Raw genomic sequence first — 22,923 nt, 5'->3', positions numbered from 1 at the left:
TTTTGAGCTGTTTTTATTTGTAACCTGGTTTACTGGCCCTAATGGGAAAATAAATACTTTACCCAGGATGGTATTGAAACAGAGTGAGCAAAATTTGGCTGTATTGTACCCAATGCAATCTTTCTACTTCATAAAACTGATGTAGGAGTCAAGGCCATCTAGAATGGTCAAAAGCAATCAAAAGCTCTCTCCCACAGATGGGCTCATTGTCCCTCACTTTCTTTAAAAGATGTTCTAAGCAAATGGTTAGTGTTTTGGACATTTTTGGCAGCCAGAGATACTGAGTGCAAAGTGCACACTGTCATGCCAGCATTCTCTGAGACAAGAGGAAATTATGCTTCACAGGAACTTCTGACTGCTAGTTTACGCATGCAGATACCATAGTTGGAAGTGCGAAGAACTGTATTTTCATGAGGTAGGTGCACTATACTTTGCAAGTCACTACCAAGTAGATTTTCAATTCACAGCATCACAAATAACCTTACTGCACATCCTTACCTCTGAATTGATTACTTTAATTAGGAAGAAAATGTGGTATACTGTCTTTGTTAACACAGAAAGTTGACGACATCTCTCTAGATATATTTGTACAGAAGGCTCTACCCTTTGCTGTAGTTTGCTCCAGAAGAGTGTCAGTTCCCTGAAAATTGAGATTTACAAAGTTAAAACTATACTAACATCGAAACACTATAGTCACTAGAAGGGTGTGTGTGTCTTTCTCTCCTTTTCCCACTGCTCCTGGAAGGAAGTGGGAATTTCAAAATGCACACTTCCTTCTGGCAGAATGCGATGAAATACTTTCTCATCTTCTCACCCTCTCACAGTGGATTGGGGCGAGCTGTGAGAGATGTGGAAGGATGGGGATTCACAATGGGGAGGGTATTGTGTTGGCAGGGGTAGCAAGTGGGCAGGGGTGAAGGGAGGGGGTTGGGAGTTGGCAATCAATGCAACAGAGGTGGCAGCCCCATGTCCTATAAATTAAGGTAAACAATTGCTAGTATGGCACCTTGGGAATTCCCTGCAGCTTCTACTTATTGGGAAATTTTGGAAACAGTTGGAATACAAAGAAAAATAATAGCTTCAGAGGCAGCCTACCTGCATTATATTTTGGCCAAAAACAGGAGAAACATTACAGTACATTTAAAATGAAGTACACTTCTATTTATATAAGAGAGCTGTTTGACTAAACTATGCCTGGACACATGGAAAGGAAGTCATTCTTTCTGAATACTTGAGATGGGGAAATTGGCTTGCTTAATGCATCTTGAGCAGCATAAAACTAAGAGTGATTTACAATCCATCATTCTAGTGATTGAAATCTTATTTTAATAAAATTTACAGAAAAATCCTGAATGTTAAATGTGCTAACATTTTCATGACTAAGCATTTTATTCCAAGTATTATGTTTTCCCACTCAATATCTATCTTATACGGATATAAATGGTAAGGATGCACGTTTCAGCGTTAAATATGCTCTGGTTTATGTTCACAAGGAACAGTTTACTAGTCATTTCAGTGCATAGTACTTGGAAATGTACTGGTACAATAAAATCTCACAATGATGAGGTAAGTATTTTAGATATATTAACTTAACTTCTATTACACCAGTCTACTAAGAGCTGTAGAATTTGGTTCCTACAGAGATAAAACTACGGTTGCTTTGTAATATTTGATCTGCTATCTGATCCTTAATTTGGATGAATTACAGACACCAATGGCACTAGCTATCACAAGTTATGACAAAATACTCAATTTTATAATATTTCTGTTCCATTACTCCATTTGTATATTTGCTGTATAATATATTCTAACTAACATAGTTCAAAGGATTCAAACCTACCATGCACAATACATCTCTCCCTGCTGCAGTTGACGAGATAAAAATGCTGCACATAAAATAAGAGCACTCTTTTCATCTCCTTCAGATTCTAGATTACAGATCATTTCTAAAGCATCTTTGCAGTCTATATCTGCAATCTGAAGAGTGAGGAAAAAAAGATTAAGTAATTTGTTTTCAGTTAAAATATTAAATCCGATTACATCAAAACATGCATAGTACATATCAGCAGTTTAAGCAATTGCTTTAAACATTGATAATCATGGTTTTTACATAGACTATCAAAAAGAAAAAAAATCTAAATTGTACAGTTTATACATTACATAAATCATCTCAATGATCTCTTAAATTTATACACCAGCATCTTCTATTACACTTATCCAGAGAGACTAAAAATACTGCTAACATAGACAAAAATACTTAAGTCTCTATGTATATGTTTTATTAGTTTATGGGAGGAATTTAACGTCACACTCTTCTGATCCTTCTGTCAGTGCAAGCATTTCCGTTTGCCAAACAGAATAACCACTCACCTCTCCACCTTCTGAGTACTGTTCTGGGGATTCGCCTTACCAACACACATGGGTGGGCGGAGGGGAAAAGCCCCACTGTGCAAGCAAAATGTTTTGTGCAGGGCTTCTGCTGATAGGTCTTGTTAGGGAAATCCTACCCTATGTTTGTAAGGACCTGGACAAATCTTTCCCAAATATAAAATAATCCAAGTGAACGGACTCCAGGAATCAAAGGACTTAATTTTGGTTAAGAGATTGCGACCTCTGGGCTTCAGCAAGTTCATGAACTGCCTTCCTTTCCTTATACAGTACTAGAATCCCTTTCTTCTAACCCTTTTCAACTTTAACAATGCTGCAGCAGTGCATCTGCGCTGAGGTCAATGCCAGCCATGGTTAGAGGATTTGAAGGTGGTCAAAAGCTTAGCATTCACCAGGTAGTGTGGTTAATGCTGAAAGAGGCAGGGCATTTTAAAATATATTAATGCCAAATGGAGTCATTCTGTCATTTCTCTTCAAAAGCTCGAACAAGGCTGTCAGTTCCTTTCTGATTACTGCCAAAGAGGGTCTAACAGATATGAATGTTTCAAAGACTGACCACTGAGAATATTTAATTACCCCTTGTCTTAAGAGCTTCCCTGAAAACCTTAATCTCCCAGAATTATTCAAAATCATGAATTCCCTCCTAACCTTTCTATGCCCAATTGTTCCAATTTAAAAGCCATTGTATCCAAATAATGGGTACTATACATTAACGAATAGACCCCCATATAATAAAATATGGCAAACACTTCAACAATTCTTTTTTTAAGGGATAAGAGTTAATGGGTGGAATTCAATATACCACCAATGAGAGCATTTCTGCTTGCCAGATGGAACAATCTTCCTTCTCCTCCCTGCCATGCTGTTCTGGGGGTTCTCCCAACTCTCCAGGGAGGATATGGAGCAGGTACAGGGGAAGAGAGGGGGAAAGCTCCATTGAGCTAGGTGGAGTCCTTGTGCTAGCTTCCATGAATGGGGTAGTTGAATCTGGCCCAAGATGTTTTATACCTTACAGTTTGCACTGACTCAAGCTTAACTGTTCTAGAACACAAGTAATTCTTTCTTCAGAGAATGTTACAACATGCACTTCTGAACCATGTTTCCCAATACTCTTATTACTGATGTTTTGTGAAAGTCACAAGGCATATTTCTAAAACATACTTACCTCCTGCATTAGCTTTTCATTTGGTGACCCAGAACAAAGGCAGACTAGATAGGTTTGCTTAAAACTGCCTTTGCTGCTGATTTCTGGATTGTCAGAGCACACTTTTGCCAGGGCAGTTGCTTGAGTTAACTGCTTTGTTTTCATCAAATGCTTAATGCGCACATCCAGTAGCATAGGGCCTTCAAAGGTTAAAAACTGATTCACTGAAAGACAATTAGACATATTGTTAGCTCACCATGCAGTAAGTGTTAACACAGGTCTACATACCAGTATTTATCATGAAAGGCAAAGGCACTAACTGTTAGAAGGATTTTGAAAGGGCCCAACTTGACTACAGTAAACCTATTTCAATTTTTAAAAAGCAAGCCAGAGCTTCAATTCTTCCCTCTGATCATCAATGTGGTTAAGAGTTTGGACATGATTTCACTGCTGTACATTCCCTCCTCAATCCCTCTCACCATAAGAGTATAGAAGCTCCTGTTCTGTCACCAGTTATCAAGAAAAGAGAAGTAGAAACATGGGTAAGGGTGTTCATAAACCCAAATGCTACCTTGATTCCTTCTCAGGGACAACTTCTGAACAAACCCTATGATATACCAACTTTTCTTAATTATGGTATGGGAAATAAGTGAGATTACCTTTTTTGCAGTAATATTATTTGTATTTCAACATAGTTTACTTCAGAGAACACAAGTTATAATGAGGGGAGAGGGGGCTGAACAACCTTCTTAATGAACAATTTATGCTGGATGGTGTCAAGGTAAGATTTCATTCGGCACACAATTGTACAAATATATGACTACAGGATTGGTAGAACCAACAAATAATCCTAATAAATAAGACCACAAACTAGTCTGCAATTATGTATTTTTTTATAACAGGAGAGGGACTGGAGGGGCTACAGAGGGAGACAAAGAAGTATTTCCTTCCTGCAACAATTCATTGTATTTTTATGCTAAGCACCAGATTCTGGCACCCTACTTGGTTTCTACACTGGGTGCACAGTAGGAACAGTGTTCCATTCCCCCTCCACTGGCTCGTTCACTGCCATGGAATTCCATGCACCCTCTGACATGCAGTTCCTTATCACCTATGGCTCTCAAGCTAGCACTTACAAAGAAAGCTGCAGCGATGAACATATATAAGAGCCAGTGCCAGTGGCATAGCATGGAGAGGGCAGGACGGGGAGGGTCGCAGCTCCAGACACATTTCTTTTGAGGGTGTGCAACTAGGCACCCCCAAAACAGGTTCCCTCATTGAAGGAAGCAGCACCCAAGCCCAGCCTTTGGGGTTGGGCAGCGGCGGCAGCAGCTCCTTCTCCTTAGGGCCACTCTAGGGCCAGCTGAGAGGGATCTGGTGTATGAGGGATCTGCAGAGACAGCTTCCTTGTGTGGCGGCCCAATGCTGCAAGCTGGCCACACCTCCACTCCCGGGGTCAAGCTTGACCAATAGGCGGAAGTGTTGGAGAGGTGGTGGTGACACCCCTCTCTATTGCTGGGTGGCAGCATCCTTGTGCAACAGCCCAAAGCCAGTCGCAGCATGGGTGGAGGGTAATGACTGCTATGCACACCTATGTGAACAAGGGAAGTGATGAACTGGGGTGCACACTGCAGTGGGACCAAATTGTGACCCACCTTGAAACCCACCTGGCTGGGCTAGGTTTCATCAAGAGAGACACTCCAGATATATTTTAAGTTGCACATATAAGAACCAAATTTAAAATTACAGTATTTAAAATGTTTTTTTAAACAAAACAAAAGAAAACAAAAACAAACCCTGATTAAAACCTACTTGTTTTTCTCACATCCGCACACACTCATTTTTATATTTACAAAGAGATTTTAGACACTGGTCTTTAGAAGAAGGGGTAAAATGAGAGAGAAATTGGAGAAGAATCCAGATGGCTTTATATATAAAGTTATGACTCATCTATAGAGTCTAAAGGTAAAAAAACAAAAATAAATCAATAAAGCCAGGATGCGAAAGTTAATTAAAAAAGATCCACCAAAAAGGTTACGGAAATAGATTAAAATCAATGTCACTGCAGCCTGTCTGGATTAAGTAGCTTTATAATATGAAAACAGATATTCTTGCAGATAAATTAATCGTTCTAATTACTTTTCAGAGAGCAAGCTGATGAAATGGGACGAAAGAGGCAGATTCAGTATTATTACAGCTACAAAAAGACAATTGTGATTTATGATTCAGAGGTCAATCTCATCTGAATTCAGCCATAAATTATTTACAAAGATACTTTCCAGTATAATAATATTATATTATATATTATATAATAATAAATAATATTTTTTAACTAACACACTGATTAAAAACAGGCTTTATCAGTGATATCCACTGAATGATAATACAACTCACAATAATAATTTCAAATACAAGAAACAAACACGTTTTATACTATCTTCCAACATTAGGTACATTGCTAGAAATGCTCTTTACAACTTAGGTAAGAGTCTTAAATGCAATTAATGAATATCCCTATAATTAAAATTTCAGAAACCAAGAATAATATGTATTCATCAACAGACAAACTTGCCTTTTGTCCGTTCTTGTTACGGAATCTCAGGCACATAAAAATGTATAAACCCAATGTTAAGTGTTAAAATTACTACATCAAAACACACAATACAGTATCAGTCCAATGCAGCTAAGCACTGGCTTACATTCTAGAACATTACTACATTAATGCTGCAAAGCAAGAAAGCTTCACTGATAACAATGAGGCGTACTTTCAATTAGACTTGTTTCAGACCAAACTGTAAGGTGATTGAACTTTCCACTTTAAAATGTGAAATGCAAACAGGGTGAAACAACAATATGTGATCAGTAACTGCCCATTAAATATTTAACACCAATGTATGTGTGAATCAGTTAAGACTAGTTAATATTTACAACTAGTATTTATACCTTAACTATGTACTTGTATTTTTGTTATAAAGCCTTCACAATTAAGTTTCTAAATTTCATAAATTAAAATTGTGAACTATATCGTAAATTAAAGTGAACTATTCAGCCAATCTTTATCTTCATGTTTTTGAAAAGTGAAACAGTATGTCCATATCATTTAAGAAAGACAAAGTTTTAACTTAAGTGAGCATGGAAAGCAATTGTAACTTTGTAATTTTGGAAGGGTCAAACAAATATGTAACAGGCAAAAACTTAACAGTCTTCAATAAGTCTCCCTATACTGACTCGAAATGCTTTGGCAATGCTTTCCAAAATCAAATGTCAAGGTATATTTTTCATTAACTGCAGCAGCAATTAAACGAAGTGATGTGCCTGCATGGGAATGGTGAGAGAGCTACATGTACATCTAGTTCCCAATGGCAGAAGAGAAGCCTCTTCTTATACTGAACAGTGACTTTGGCAATGACAACAATTGTAGTGAATACATGTACTGGCAACTCCCCGCTTGTGCAGGAGTTGTGTTCTGGGTCACTATAAGCCTGTTCCACCTCCATTCCAGGGCCAAAAATGATGTGTACAATGGTGGTTGTGCGTCAATTGGACACACACAAAATGGCACCACCCGTAATCCTACTCAGGTTGCACATGTAGTGCTTCAAATATTTTCTACAGTTGTGTAATTAATTATCTCCTTGACATCTGATGGGAGGATGTTTATTTATTTTGGTTTTATTTTATGTCTGTTTTTGTTGAACAGTGATCTATAATTGTATGTGGACTATGTATATGGTCATCAGATTCTGTTTGACAACACTATGTTTTGCAGAATTTTGAATAAACGTTTCTTTAAAATTAAAATAGAAAAATAGAGTAAACTATCAGGATCACTTAAAAGCATGCAAATGAGATACAAAATTGCTTTGTTTTGCCACTATTAAACCATTACTTTATAATCACTAAACAAAAAACCAGACAATGTTTATATTGTATCAAAACTGCTATTTTTCAGAACTTTTAACACAGCTATATTCAGACATTAAAATGTTTTGCAAATTTACTGTGTCATATCCACAGAAAAACCTTGAATGGATTTACAGAAGCTCTTTAAACACTGTTCTTTGGAGAACAGATGTTGATGTATCATCTTGTTTTTGTATGCTCTGTGTTCTTTGCTAGTTCTGCTAGCAATGCTCACTTGAAAATGCCGGACACTGATGCCCTTTTGCCTTTGTGCTACACATCCACTCCTATTTATCAGCTTTGCATTGTTTCTGGAGTTTTGGTGCCAAGTGAATAGAACACAAACATGATTTTTTTCAATCATGTAAGTCACTAGCCCCTGGCCCCATTCCTTTGAAATTTTGCACGCTCCTTTCTTATAGGCACCTCTATGATATATGCCATTTTAAAAAGTAGTTGCTCACAAAACCACAGGGCATAAAGCAAACCACCTTTAGTTCTCTCTGTCACCTCAATCGAGTTTACAGGTGGCTAATACACAAACCTTTGTCTGTAATTTGGCAGGTTTCTTACCTAGGCTTACCTAGCTAATCCTCATGTCTACAATTTTTAGACCAAGTGTCCACAACACACTCCCATCCATTTAATCTAGGGAACCACCCAATAACAATGTCTCAGTCTTATGTAGATTGTCAGTTTATTGGCTCTTGTCCAGTCCATTACTGAGGCAAGACAACGGTCCAGTGTACCACGTCTTGGTTTCAGTATCTGGTCTGGGTACAAACTGTGGTTAGTAGTAACCATCATTTGCCTGAGTCAAGCAATGTGACATTTAACTCTTAACTATTTTTGACACCATGGCAGGGGTGGGGAGAAGAGCAGGCTGTCTCAGTTCACAATGGCGCTCCTGATAATCAAATCATACTTGAGAAGTTACTCCATGTTATGTGATTAGAGTAACTGCCTCACTTTGCATATTTAATTGTGCAACTTATTAAAATCAGCTTAAGTTTTAAAAAAAGATAATGACAAGCTAAGTAAGAAATTAGAATATATTTTCCTAAGCTATGCAACACAGACATGCTTTCTTAACAAGAAATGCACACACAGGCCATTGTGAAATCTGGGAGAAAGTTATTTTAATAACTAGAGATGACAGTTCTGTATATGCAAAGGTTTAGTACTGTTCATTGTTAAACACAAAATGATGCATTTATTCAATGTTCATTTTCCATGCCCAATCCAAAACATTCATATTCTTTTCCATCTTCCACATGATTCAGTGACTAATTACATTTCTTATTTTTTAGCCTTGCTCTTCCACCCACGGTCCCTAATAATCCTTTAAACCACCGTGTTTATCATTTCAGGTAACCTGTCTTGCATTAACAGAGGAACATTCTCTGCTATCACTGAAATAAGATACGGAAGGACCTTGAGGTTTAAAAAAAGTCCATTTTTAACTCATGAATCGGAACTGTACGTCACATTAATATTATTAACATTTGGAGTTTTAATGTCAAGGTTTTAGTTTTCCTCTTGCAAATCCACAGCAACCTTTAATTTCACGGTACAGTTAACCTGTGAGCAAGGATGATCACAAGACCAAGTTATGCTACAAAAACACAACCATAATACAAATAACACAGTCAATGCAGAAACAAGATATATTTTAGAATACAAAAATAAATTTTAAGCTACTATAAACTTCACTCTGCTCAATCTTCAATGAACAATAGAAACCCAATATTTATCTCTCAGACGCCCACCCATACCACATCTAATACAATTCTTTATCAAAATAAATCCTCAATCATTAGTTTCCCCCTATGATGTTCTTTCATTTCTCCTAAAGGCTATCCCTACTGTGCAGGACATTTTTAATTGTGTTTATTATGGTTTTATCATAGTTTTAGTTGTATTCTTACATAAATAAACTTAAGCCCAACCCCTATTTGGCAAGAGGCCTCAATTCAAGATTTAATATTGTGCTAACTAAATTTCTAGTGTGAGCAGCACTATTCATAAACATACCATTTGTATGTACTGTAGATGGTAATTAATAACAGCATGGAAATTAATGCAAACTTCATTCAGACCATTATAACTAAGGGACTAAACTCTTAAAGTACCTCAGCACCTTGGTAACCCTGAAAGTGTCAAACATTATGTCAGTCTTCCCAGACTCTATGGGTTGTATCCGACGAAGCTGTCCAATTTGCACAAGGATTTCCACTTCTACAATGAAACTTCTCCTCCCTCTCCTTGTACCCTGCTAAAATGTTCTGGAGGGTGGGGAAACCCCTGTAACAGATTTTTGGGAAGAAGGGGAAGGAGGAGGAATCTGCCTTTGCATGAATAGGACAACTTCGTCAGATACAACTCTATGTCAGTATTTCATTTTAAATTGTGTTTTTATTACTTGAAGTGTTTGTCACCTGGTCCTTTGGGAAGAAATGTGAGATATGCACTTAATAAGTAAAATAAAAATAAAATATTCAATTAATTCCCAGATTTCCACACATTAAATAGCTTTGCAAGCAATTATTGGGGTGTGGCAAACATCACCATCCTGCTTCTCTTAAGACAAAGGAAGCTTACAAATACAAAGCAAAATCAAATTCTTTACATGCCTTCCCATCATGGCAGATGAGCACTTAAACTGTTTTCCAACCACTGCTTCCCAAAGGAGGCAGTAACAGCATTCCTCATATCTCTGCTATGCATGTCTTCATACTCCCACTAAGCCCAAGTAGTCCTTAAAGAAGAAGCGAAAGAAAATGGCCCTTGCAGCCATGTAACACGGCAGTGACAAATTTTAATATTTTGTATGCAGGTATCTCTGTGCCATGCCAATTAAATGCACGGGTAGCATTTTTATTTATTTTTGCCTTAATTCATGCATGCCACCAGCTGATCCAGCTGAACACATGGATCACTGATATGGGAAGCGCCTAACTATTACTTTAAAGATGAGACGAGACACCAAGGAAGTACTGAACACATGATTACACTAGAGCTAAATAGTTTGCCCTCTGGATGCTTGCCACGGTAAGTATTAACTCACAAATCTTAAAATATGGGTGCTTCCACAAGAAAGCTTTACCATAGAAGAATTGACTCAAAAGTAATGGTGCGTTTCTTTTTCTCCGTCATTAATGATCACGTATAAACTAATCACTATACATGGAATTACGAAGAATTTTCTTCTCTAACTTGCATTCTATAATGCCATTTCTCATGGAGAGAAGAGATTTAAAAATGCTGTATCTTAGACACCATGAAGAAAGGTGGAATAATTGGGCAACAAACAGAAAACTATTGTCTATACAGTTGATTCACAACTTGCACAGGGGTTAGGTTCCAGGGACTGTGTGTAAAGCTGAAATTGCACATAGTCAGAACAACCCCAGAACCAGCCCCTGCATAACTATCTCTACCTTTCTGGAACCAGTACTCAAAGTGGGCTTTCCCCCCGTGTAAGGCATAAAACTTTTAAGCTCTCTGCTTATTTCCAATTCTCTGTCTTCCCATTTCCACTTAATACAGGAAGATATAACAATTGGTAAATAAGGATACTTTTATTTTATAGTAAGAACTAATTTAAATACACATAACTGTCAACTTCTAAAGTTGGTTAGTATCTCTCAGTTCACAAGTCTTTTCATGTAGCTGTAGCCTACCTGACAGTGTGTGAGGATTTCTGCAAATAATCTATGTGTTGGACAGGGGGCAGAAACTGAAGTGCAGAAGTGCCTTATCCTGCAAAGAATTAATAGCAGGGTTGGAGAACCTTTCAAGCTCAAAAGCCACATTCCCTTGCGATGAATCACCCAAAGACTGCATGGGGCCAGGGGCAAAAGCAAGCAGACTAATGGATGCAACTCTTAGCTTTGTACAGTAGGCTACATTTCAGCCTACATTTCCTTTGTAAACTTACCCTCATCCTGATCCAGAGGCTCTTGGGAAAGGATACTAGAAAGAACTGGATTCTTCCAAGTCCCATTTTCTTGAGCAAGAAGAGATAAGAAATGCAACTGGCAGCTGCCACTTTCCATCAATTTTGTGTGTGCCATCTTGGAAAAAAAACACCAAAATAGTTTTAACAAGTATATGTACATCAAATTACATAAAACTCATAATAGCTCTTGGGCTTTTAATAATCAAACGTTTAAGTAATTTTTACTAAGCACGTTGCCACAGTTGACATGACAGATGTTCAGTCCTGAATGCAACACTGGTAAGAACTGTTAATGAAGAACAAAGTGGAAGCCAATTTTAAATTAAATATACATTCATATCAGCATGCCTTTTTGAACAAGGATATTGCAGTACACTGAAAACATTGTGAAAAAGAGCTTCTTTTAGTTTTTATAGTTTCTCTCTGCCACTTCTATTTGCTCTTTTGAACTGTGACCATTTTCAATGCCTTTATCACACTGCATGATAGGAGAAGAGGGAGCATGTTTAAGTTGAATGATGCTGTTCTAAACAGAGGGCTGTTGTTTGAAGCTGGCTTGTTTAGCAACTGCAATTTTCAACTACGATTCCTGTTTCCTAAGCTAGGATTCCTGGCTGTGCAGGAGAAGCAAAGGAGGAGTAGGAGTTTGGATTTGATATCCCGCCTTTCACTCCCCTTCAGGAGTCTCAAAGCGGCTAACAATCTCCTTTCCCTTCCTCCCCCACAACAAACACTCTCTGAGGTGAGTGGGGCTGAGAGACTTCAAAGAAGTGTGACTGGCCCAAGGTCACCCAGCAGCTGCACGTGGAGGAGCGGAGATGCGAACCCGGTTCCCCAGATTACATGACTACCACTCTTAACCACTACACCACACTGGCTCTCATACAAGTCCAACTCTTTGCTCTGGCTTGCGGAGTCTCATCCACCTAGCTCTAAATCACAGCTTAAAAGCATTTGGTGTGAACCAACCCAAAATGAATGTTAGCTCTGAAAATAAGACAATGCCCTGTCACCTTCTGTCGGAGTTTAACTGCTAATTATCTAAGCTCTACTATCTTTTCAGTTGAATAATAATACCAGAAAAAGCTACCAAGCGCTCACATACTCTTCTATTCAGGCACTAGTGTACTAGGTATGCAATCACAGCATTGAATGATAGGAAGCTGGCAATCATATGGTATTCCTCAGGAAACCACAGATGAAGAAAGGGAATGCAGCTTCATACAGCAGAAGGGTCTCTGTAGGCTACAAAAATGGAATTCCTAGTCCATCCACCAGACACAGTGCTCTCTTCTGTTTGAGAACTTTGAAAGCATTCTGTGCAAACCAAACTAAATATGTTAAAAGAAGGGAGAAAAGAGATGAAAGGAGTCGTATCCTTTTAAAGCTGTGTGACAGGTAGGAATTCAATAAATGCAACAGTGGGCGACAGTCACGCCTTTTAAATTTCTGACTGATATGCCGCCTTTTAAAAGGCATGGGTGGCTTCTCCAGTTGATGATCAATGCTGTACTGTACATGGAATTTCAAAGGATATTCCAATGTCCTGTCTGGTGGACCTTGTATAAAATCTTCACTTCACATCTGTAGAGTGCAGGCTCTAATACTGAAGAGTAAAAGCGCAGCACTTCCCATTAATTTTCTGGCCATGTAATCGTATCTTTGTACCATTCTTCCTAATTCCAAATTACAATCTTTCCTGTTTCTCTGTTAAATTGAATAAACTGAGCAGGGATTGAAATGGGTCTCTAAACTATGTTAGCTGGATAGCACCTAACGGATTGAGAAGAGATAAGAACACTGAGTTTTTGAAGTGCTCACTGCTATCTGCCTTTCGCAACTCACTTCCAATCATACTTTTTTTTTAATAAAAAAACCCCTAACTAACTAACACACCTACAACTCAAGGGGTTATGCTAACAGATTACGAAGCAGGATCATACACTAAGCAAAATAACTTGGTGGGACAGAAAGCATGCTTTTTAAAAAAGGTACCGCAATCAAAGAGTTCCTGCACTATTTTGTTCATATTTTTATACAGATTTATGTACGTCAATACTATTCTTGTTCAGAATATGGAGGATTATGATAAGAACTGTGGAGTGCTTCAAATTTTCAATTCCCCTTTATCACAAAGTTTCTTTACCTTGCCAAAACACAAGGGGTGAGTAGCTATGTGACTTACTTGAAAAAATGGAAGGCTACTAAACTAAACCAAACTTTCCATCTGAACAATTTTCCCCTGGCAGAACTATAAACCATCATCTCACTGAGATTTAGATCACAATAAATCTGAGAGACTGACACACAACAGAACTCATCACTGTAGGAGAAACACGAGGCACCAAACATTATATATTTATGACTCCAGTTGAATAGGTTGGTTAAGAAACCAAATTCTTACCTGAATAAAGGACTGAAACTCTTTCCATTGGTTTTCAGGCAGTTCAAGAGGCAGGGATAGCAGAAGTTCAGCATAGCTTCTGAAAAAGAAAGATTGCAAAATCAGTTAATTTCTCACTGCTCACAACATGAGTGGGGAACCTCCAGTACACAGGCCTAATTGGGTCTGACACAGATCCTAATTTGGCCCATGAGGTAGCGTCCCACAAACCACATTCACCTTGTGTCATATGTGATGTCAGCTGTGGGGCAAGTATTCCCAGTGCCAATAATAAGGTATCTAATTGCCAGTGGGCCGATTGGTGGTAAATGTGACTGGCCCAAGGTCACCCAGCTTCATTACTGAGTTGGTATTTGAACCCTGATCTCCCAGGTCCTAGTCCAACAGTAGCTGAATCTAGTCCCATTTCCTCTCACCAATGTATTAAAGATGTACGTCAGGCCCTCATTTACTATCTAAAAGAACTATCCATCACTATATACAGCATTATATTCCAAAGTAGCTTGAAAATATAAAACAAGTGTACGTAAAACTAATTATAGTATACTCACAGTGCTAAGCGTTCAAGCACCAAGGCTACATTTTCACATTCAGAGGTAAGGTAAGACCGCACTTTAACATAACTGTGGATAGCCTCTGTGTATACCTCCAGCAAAGGCAAGGGATCCTCAGATGTCTTCCAATTTTCTGCATATTCAAGAAGTGTCTGTTGAGAAAACATGAAGATGGAATAATCAAGACTGGAGTCCATTTTTCCATTTTATTCACTGATATGAGACTTGACACATTCACCATTTTCCCCCTCAACATTATACTGTACATTTTTAGAATCTACCAAATGAATAAGACTTTTCTCTTCCATGTCCCACCAAAGAGCATAAGAGAAGGAACATTTATGTGCTTTGAACCTCTATATGTTTGTTGCAAAGCACTGTGCTGACATACCAGACACAGCAAACCTCAGAAACAAATGGGATTGAGAGACCGCACATCACAGCTGCTCTGCACCACTATTAATGCAACAGCTCCAACACAAAGCTGCAAGCATGTGGCATCCTATTCCCTGGCTGGTAGCTGTTGCAACTGCTGCAATCAGCCACAGACATATTACCAGTTGTTGCACAGCAACTGGGATGTGATTCTCTAATCCTAATTATGGTAGCAGGTACTTAAGAACACTGTATTTGGGCCATAGCTTTCTTGGGAAAGGAGTTATTTAATAGCAGGACTGGACAATTAAAGTAGTGCATGATGTAGCTGGCTGAAATAATGTCACTCACCCTTCATAACAGCTCCATTGGACAAGCAGAAAAGACTGGATTTCTGGTCTAGTACTACAACTCTACAGGGAATTTTGTGAGTTGGAAAATGACCTATTAGCCTTACCTTAGGGACGAGGGACAGAGGAGAGTAGAAACACTAAGAAATATCTCTTGCACTTGCTTTTGGAAGAGTTCATTATTTCCTGATGAGACCAGTGTATGCAACTATGCATGTATTTGCGTATTTTATTACTCAGCTTTTGTCAGCCAATTTGTAATAGTACAGAGCTATGCAGAGCACAAAAATTCCATTTTGGAGAAAGAGAGGCTCTGAGGTACATGGTGTTCAAGCTTTCAGTCAAGCATAGCTGGGCCTGGACAGTGAGAGAAAACTGTGCAGAAAACTCACAGCTCATTCAACATGATATGTAGAAGATAAATAAACCCTCTGTGTACTGTCTAACCCCCTCTGGCTTCTGAGATTTCCAGGTACTGCCTAGCTGTAGAATGATTTTTTAAAATGTCCTTCTCTTTAACAAAGCAATAAAGCTTAAAAAAAATATGCACTGAAATGTGATGCATGTTTACTCAAAAGCAAGTCCCACTGCGTGGAACTTACTCCTATTTAACGGTGCATAGAAATGCAGATCTAGACTTGGTAATGTTAGAGCTAAACTTGGTAATGTTACTGTAGACAAGGGGTATCTTCAAATTCTGCCTAATGATTGGTACTGTGCCATGAGCAAGTGAGACTATTCTATATACAATTAAAAATGAAATATTAATCATAATGATTTTTGTCTCCTAATCCACTAGAATAGCAGGGGAATAGGAATAATTCAAGAGACACAAATATAAATCACAAAGAATTCTCCTAGCACAGATAACAATGAACGCTTTGCCAGTGAGGCACACTAAAATGAAATTCTTAATTATTATATTTCCATGACCTTTTTGTTTTGTTGCCCAAAACTAATATGGTCTATCATAAAGAACTACATGCTGTCAACTGAACTTTGAATGAATTCTGGGGGATATTAGAATATTTTTTCAACTAGTGTGAAGAATCATTTAATTCTAAAAAACCAGAGTTACCAAATGGGAAGTAACCCTTATGAACATTATAGATTGATGCCATGAAACAGAGGCTTCAATTGGGAAAACCCCAAAGGAGAATATTACTACATAGAGAATAATACATGAACATCGTATTGGACCTTTTCTTCAAAGAATCTGAAGTGTGGCAGAAAGCATGCATTATCTATTAACATGCAATAATTTATACACAATAAATTTCATTTTACATTACTAATACATCTGAGCAGGATCACTAAGGGAGGGGGTATCAAACACCTGTGAAGGAGGACAAATCTGGCCCTCTCTCTATTTCCTTTCTTTATGAGAGCTAGGCCAATTGTTCCAAAGCAGTACTGCCAAGTGCAAATTCAGAGTCACTATGGACTTTTGCACCCAAAGAATTTCCCCAAGACTGTGAAAAGGACAACCTGGCTTCTGCTAATGTCAGAACTAAGGATCGCCAGGTTGCCACACCATGCCTATCTGTTCAAAAACACCAGTAAGGAAAGATCACCTAACCTCAACTGGATACAAATGCCTGATTACAACTAATCAATTTATTTTGGCATTGTTAAATTGATCTCCCTCCTTTACCTTTTCCCTCCAGTCCCCTTCCCTTGTACGTCTTGTCTTTCTAGTTTGTAAGTCTGAGGGCAGGGCCAGTATCTAACATTTGATTGATGTAAGCCATTTTGGGATACAATATTTGTCTGAAAAGCGAAATAAAAATATAATTACATAATTACATTAATACATGAAAGACACCAGGTAAGTTCAGTCCTGGAAATCATTTTCACTTGTTAAAGCACCATCACACTGTGGTGGAGAGTTTTTGATGAGTTCCCTTCTAACTAGGCAGGCCTGTGTCTGGCCTGCCACTACAATGAAGATGCAAGGACTTGAGAGAATACAAAGGCAGGTAAAAGGAAAGTCCCCTTTAATTTTACATGGTATACCATTCTTTATCCAAGCTTCTATAAAGCTAAGAAGTACTTGACTCTCCCAAATTTCTTTGATTGCAACAGAGGCATAGCTATAAGATACGACTGCCTTTTAGCTAGATGTAACATGTTTCATAAACACCCATCACAAAATTTCTTTTAAAATTGAAGGATAAATTAAGTATTAGAAAAGGGGGGGAGTCTATCAATTAAAATGCTATAGATTTTCCTACTATTATACCCTATTCTGGCATTGCTGTTTGAGCCAGTTTGAACACGCCTTATCACAGAAAGGGGCATACACAGCTAGGGAGTCAGGAATTCTCACTCTTGTCACTGATAGTACAGTGGTGGGGAACCTCAGACCCATGTACCCACCCACCAGGCCATTTTTAGGAAGTCATACCCACACATCCCACACCTGATACCATGCATGACATCTGATATGGTGTGGGTAAAGATGGGACTCCAAAGGAACCATCAGGAGCCAAAGTTCCCGGCTGTTCCTTGGATCCAGCAAGGCACGCTCCCATCCACCCATCTTGTTTACATAATCTGAATTTTATTATTATTAATCACATAAACATCAATATCCATAATAGTGAACAAATCATAGTAAATATTAAGATATACATATACACAACAAATAAGGTGTGTGTGTGTGTATACACACACACACACACACACACACACACAAACTTATAATTAAGAGCTAGATTGTGTGTAAGAGAAAAGGTGGAAGAATGGAATAAGAACAGGTAAAATGGAAATAATTAGAATTTCATCTCATAAAATCAGGATTATCTATTTTATTACATCAACTTGAACAAAGGTGTTTTTTCCCCAAAAGGCAACTGATAAAGTTAAATGCCATAGCTAGTTCACATGAACAAGGCCTGATACATTTTAGAAATACATAAACTGAAGCCTTTCATGGCTTGAGGCATGCTTGAAAAGAGTGTCAAGCATGACTCCCTTTCTCTCAAAAATGCACAATTTCAAATCTCAATTAATATATATGATCAAGAGACACTGAGCTGATGTACAAGAGCTCAACTACACTGTTGATTTTATTCACTCCTACTTTCAGGAGTTCTCAATAGGCAAAAAGGAACATCTTATTCTTTCTAGCTCAAGTATAATGCATAATGTCAAAGAAGATGGGAATTTAGTCTATGACAGTTGCTCTACAGAAATTTTTATCCTAGACAAGCGAGAGAGGACCAGCCTGTAGGAATACTGGGACTTTTTTCATTGTTATTGTTAAATGGCACTGATGCAAACTATGGTTAACAAAAAACGAGGATCATTCATCCTTCGGTTGACAAAGGATCTTAATTTGTTAACCACTGCTTGCACCTGTGAACTTGCAACACAAAACCATGGGAAATGATGGGATGGTTGTAAATGGTTTGACAGAGGTGAGGAGTAAATCCTAAGGCTGACTCCCTATTGACTATGTATACAGAGGGACAAAAACTGAATGTGATCCATTATTATAGGCCTAAATTTTTAAAAAAACATTCTGACCTAGAAAAAGAAACTTAATAACAATTAATTAAATTCCACCCAACACAGCGGGATTTTCTTTTGAGCAAACATGCACAGAAATAGAAAGCTGTCTTATACCAAGTCAGCCATACACACGAGTGGTAAACAAACACAAACCTTGGTTTACTACTCGTAGTTTAGAAAGAAACCAATCATGAGTTTGGGTTCAAACATAACATTAAGACCAAACTATGGCTTAGGAGCCGGAGTAAGACATTTCAACAGCATGCCACTTAGGTGAATGATACTTTAAGTGACACGAGAACCAGGCCAATATGTTATTTTTGTGTGATTGTATCAAAAAGTATCTGTTTCAAGCATGATTGTTTAAAGCAGTTCATGTCTTCCATTCAAATATGTAAGTTTTGAACTAAGTGGATTTCTGAAATGACAGTTTCCCAATCGACAAATTGGCGGAAACAGACATTTGATGGGCAAGACATTTGTGGAAAGAGCAATAGTGTGCATCCTGAGCAAGCACTACAAATACCATGTTCGTTTAGAGTAACCTGATTTAACTGACAAAATCCAAGGGCAGTTGGAAAGATCGTTCAACCACAACAACACTGGCTTAAAGATACTCCGGAAACCCTGATCACTGGGCAGACTCTTCCTATGCTCGTCTATGGGGGTAACATATGAAGGGAGCCTTACGACTAAGCCTCCCGGTGCGCTACTGTGGGGCAGATGCGCGCTAGCTCCCATGGGCAAGCTGGTGGTTATATTGAAATATTTGTGGCATAGGGGGAAACCGGGGCAGGACTTCCTTCTCTGGCACCTGGAGCATGAGTCCTCGAGATACAACCGAGCGGGTGAGGGAGCCCCCATAGCCAGCCCCTTCCCTCGCTTCCTCCCGCTGGAAGAAGCCACCCTTCCCCTCCCCTCCTTCACGCTGGGCCAGGGGCACGGGCTCTCCGCCGCCGCCATCAGCAGACAAAGGCCCCTCCAGACCCGAGGCGGCGGCAGCAGCAAAACAAAGGGGCCGAGTCGAAGAGGGAGCCGCGTGGGGGGTGGGGAGCTGCCGGGAAGACAGGTTCGGGGGGAGGGGATTCCGGGCCCGCGATGAACTCCCCTCCCGGCGAGGGGGGCGGGCCACTTCTGCCCGCCCGCTCCCTCCCTCCCTCCCTCAGAGCCAGTTTCAAGGAGGAGAGCAGCAGCAGCAGCAGCGCGGCCCAGTTCCTTCCTGCTCCCGCTGGAGGAGGAGGAGGAGGCAAGGAGAGAGAGGACCCTCCCGCCTGCCCGCCCCGGCCCCGTCCTGACCTGGCAGAGCTGCTGACAGTACTCGGCGGCCGCCTCCACGGCGGGCTCCCGGCTCTCCCGCAGCCCCGTCTCCAGCTCCAGCAGCCGCCCCTTCAACCGCCGCATATCCAGAGGGAGGAGGCCGCTCTCGCCGCCAGGGCCGTGGCTGCCGCTGTCCTGCTCGGCCTCCTCGTCCGCCATCTTCGCACCCCGCTCCGTCGCGTACGCAGCCCCCCTCCCCCCACCCACCACTACCAACCAACCGCCACCGCACTCGCGAGCCCTCCCTCAACGGCCCACCTACCCCCCCACTCTCCCCGTGCGCGCGCGCGCGCAGGCGCGAGCCCCGTAAAGGGGGGTCACGTGATTACACAATACCACGTTCCGGGGAGGGGGAATCACGTGCGGGATCGAAGGGGAGGAGAGTTCGAACAGGCAGTTCGCCCGCTCTTTATCCGTCCTCCTCCCCCCCCCCCCGCATTCGCAAGGGGCTGGGAAACGTGGGCTAGTCCTGTCACGTGCGTCTGCCGGCGCGCGCCTACTGGCACAAATAGACTTTTTTTGGGGGGGGGAAGAGACGGCAAGGAGGCAGGACGTCAACCGAAGAAGTGTTTCAGTTTCGCTCGCGGTCTGCCTGGTTTGGAGCGGCTTCGCTCCCTTGCACAGGAAGAGGCGGCGCCGCCACCGCAGACTTCAACGGGCAGGCGGCGCGCTTCTCGCCCGCTTCCGTTTGCCCCTCTTTTCTCTCCCTGGACACGCGCACCTGGCTGCAAAGTTTCTCGCCCCTCCGTCTGCGAGGGAGGCCAGGTGTTACGCAGCTAGGAATCCAAAAGCCGATGCGCATTTATTGCTAGTCCGCAACTTCCGAAACTGTTCGACACGGCAGCTGTTTAAGCCTTGGGGAAATTATTTTAACTACAAACTATCCTTTTAAGAAAAATAAAGGAACAAACATCCGTCGAATTTATTTATTTATTTACTTGCTTACTTACTTACTTACTTCCCGCCCTCCACCCTAAGGCAGGAGGGCCAGTGATGCAGCCCACACACTATTTGAATGGCAATGGTCATCAACTTCGGGGGTGGGGATCCGGCCCTTTCAAATATTGTATTGGGGTGGGGGCGAAGGAACCTCAGCCCCTAGGACCTGGCTGCTATGCCTAAGGTCCCAGAGCAAGATACAGTATAAAAACAGCATTGAGAACAATTTTAAACTTGCAAAGGTGGGTGCTAAAAACATTCACCTTTGCAAATATTACCTTTGTTTTCTATAGGTACGTTGAATTTTGAAGCAGCACGTGTAGGGGTGAGGTATTTAGCTTTTTATTTTAGCATATTCAGGGCTACTTGGCATTCTGGCTTCTTCAGGGGGTTGCCTGGTGGGGGGGTCCAGAAAGTGATTAATGTTTTAATGAAGAAGGTGCCACCTGCCTTGAAGGAGGCAGTGGTGTGTCTCCTTGGTAAGAAGACCTCACTGGATCCAGAATTGTTAAAATAACTATTGTCTGGTGGCAAATATCCCCTTTTGAGGCAAGGTGCTTGAGAAGGTGATGGTGGTCCAGCTTCAGGAAGGAAACTAATTACTTGGATCTGTTCTACTCTGGCTTCAGGCCTTGTCATGACACTCAAATTTCCTTGGTCACCCTGGGTGATGATATTTATCAGGAGAGAGATGGGGAGAGTGCAACGCTGCTCATTCTCAATCTGTTGGTGGCTTTTGATACTGTTGACCACAGTAGCCTTCTGGAGCAGAAGTATCTTTTTGGTTCACCAGAAACAACCCCTTTTGGACATAAATAACCTGGCCACTGCAATACATTCTCTGGTAACTTACATACTTAGGATGACTTGGAAATGTCAAGTGGTTCAAAATGCAGCAAGCAGATTAGTGGCTGGGCTTCCAATAAGATCTCACATAACCCTTGTTTTAAAACTGCTGCATTGGTTGCCAGTTCATTTCCAGGCTTAGATCCAGATGCTCACATTAGCGTTTAAAGCCCTACAGACCCCCTCAGGGGGCAGAGGAGGCCCTATTAGTTGTTCCATTTCTCAGAAGCTGTAAAGTAAATAGTAGAGGTAGACTCTGCCTTGTAATATTATTTCTTTATCCACATATGTCTTTTATTTGGCCTTTATTGAGTAGATCTTCTTTCACCAGTAAAAACATAAAACTATACAAGGTACATAAAAATGGTCTCTGCCCTGGCATTTTTACTGCAGCATTGTTTGTTCACAGATATATTTCCTTGTATTTTCCACCTAATTAATATTGGTAGCTGGAAGCCTTGAGAGGGAATTGAACTCCCCTGCTGTTCCATCAATGATTGCAAACTACAGGTATAGTTGCTGTTACGAGAATATTGATTTGAATGGGGTATTACATACATTGAACAGGGAAAAACAAAATTACTTGGAGTGCAAATAATAACATTTCTGATTCACAAGTGGATTTTTAGAATAAAATGGGGAAAATAATAAGTGATTCTAAAATTAAGTTATTCTAGCAAAGGGAGTAACATAATGTTGCGAGTATAACCATTAGGTGCACTTCACGCAAAGTTTAGCACTTTGATTTGATTTTTAAAGATGGAAAATTGAGCATGCATTTAACTCTCCCTGAAATAAATGGAATATAAAAGTGCTTAATGCTTCACTCAATTATTCTAATACTTACTAAAATTTATTTTAACACAAACATCTGTCTTTAATATAATGCACATTTTGTATAAGAATTCCATATGGTCTGAAATTATCTTCAAATACAGGTCTATTGTAACCTACAGAAAATATGCTTCCCTGCAATAGTGCTATCATGCTACCTGGCACTTTATTTTTTTTAAAGTTGCCTTACGTTGCAACCTGTTGTGGCCCCAAGGCCCCAAGGGGGGGCTGGTTTGAAGAAGTGGCAATTACTAGAAGAGCAAATGGAATTATGGTAAGCTATGGTGGATCACAAAAGGCAAGGCAGTATCTTTTGCCAGGACCCTGGACAGATCACAAAGGCAAACATTAGTTGGAACTCACCCAAAGAGAGCTATTGTTTCTGCAGCCTG

At 40.2% G+C, this 22,923-nt stretch overlaps 1 protein-coding gene across 3 annotated transcripts in view; it reads right to left on the bottom strand.

Moving 5' to 3' along the window:
* The window catches only part of ZNF292 (zinc finger protein 292), a 29,434-nt gene extending 9,091 nt beyond the window's left edge, over nucleotides 1–20,343 (bottom strand). The window contains exons 1-8 of one of the 3 annotated variants that reach the window (XM_081187491.1): nucleotides 19,892–19,986; nucleotides 16,734–16,849; nucleotides 14,352–14,506; nucleotides 13,801–13,879; nucleotides 11,376–11,511; nucleotides 3,554–3,756; nucleotides 1,841–1,977; nucleotides 499–640 (exon numbers count right to left, since the gene is read on the bottom strand). In XM_081187491.1, the coding sequence (XP_081043617.1) occupies nucleotides 499–640; nucleotides 1,841–1,977; nucleotides 3,554–3,756; nucleotides 11,376–11,511 (618 nt within the window). In that variant the 5' untranslated portion in view covers nucleotides 13,801–13,879; nucleotides 14,352–14,506; nucleotides 16,734–16,849; nucleotides 19,892–19,986. Of the gene's footprint in view, nucleotides 1–498; nucleotides 641–1,840; nucleotides 1,978–3,553; nucleotides 3,757–11,375; nucleotides 11,512–13,800; nucleotides 13,880–14,351; nucleotides 14,507–16,733; nucleotides 16,850–19,891 lie in introns of those variants that run through there. The other 2 variants (XM_081187490.1, XM_081187492.1) reach the window with 2 other exon arrangements.
* Nucleotides 20,344–22,923: the final 2,580 nt, after the last annotated feature.

This window comes from Podarcis bocagei (assembly GCF_964188305.1).
Source record: "Podarcis bocagei genome assembly, chromosome: 3".
In the NCBI taxonomy this organism is placed as follows: domain Eukaryota; kingdom Metazoa; phylum Chordata; class Lepidosauria; order Squamata; family Lacertidae; genus Podarcis; species Podarcis bocagei.
This window is presented reverse-complemented; position numbering and strand designations above follow the sequence as displayed.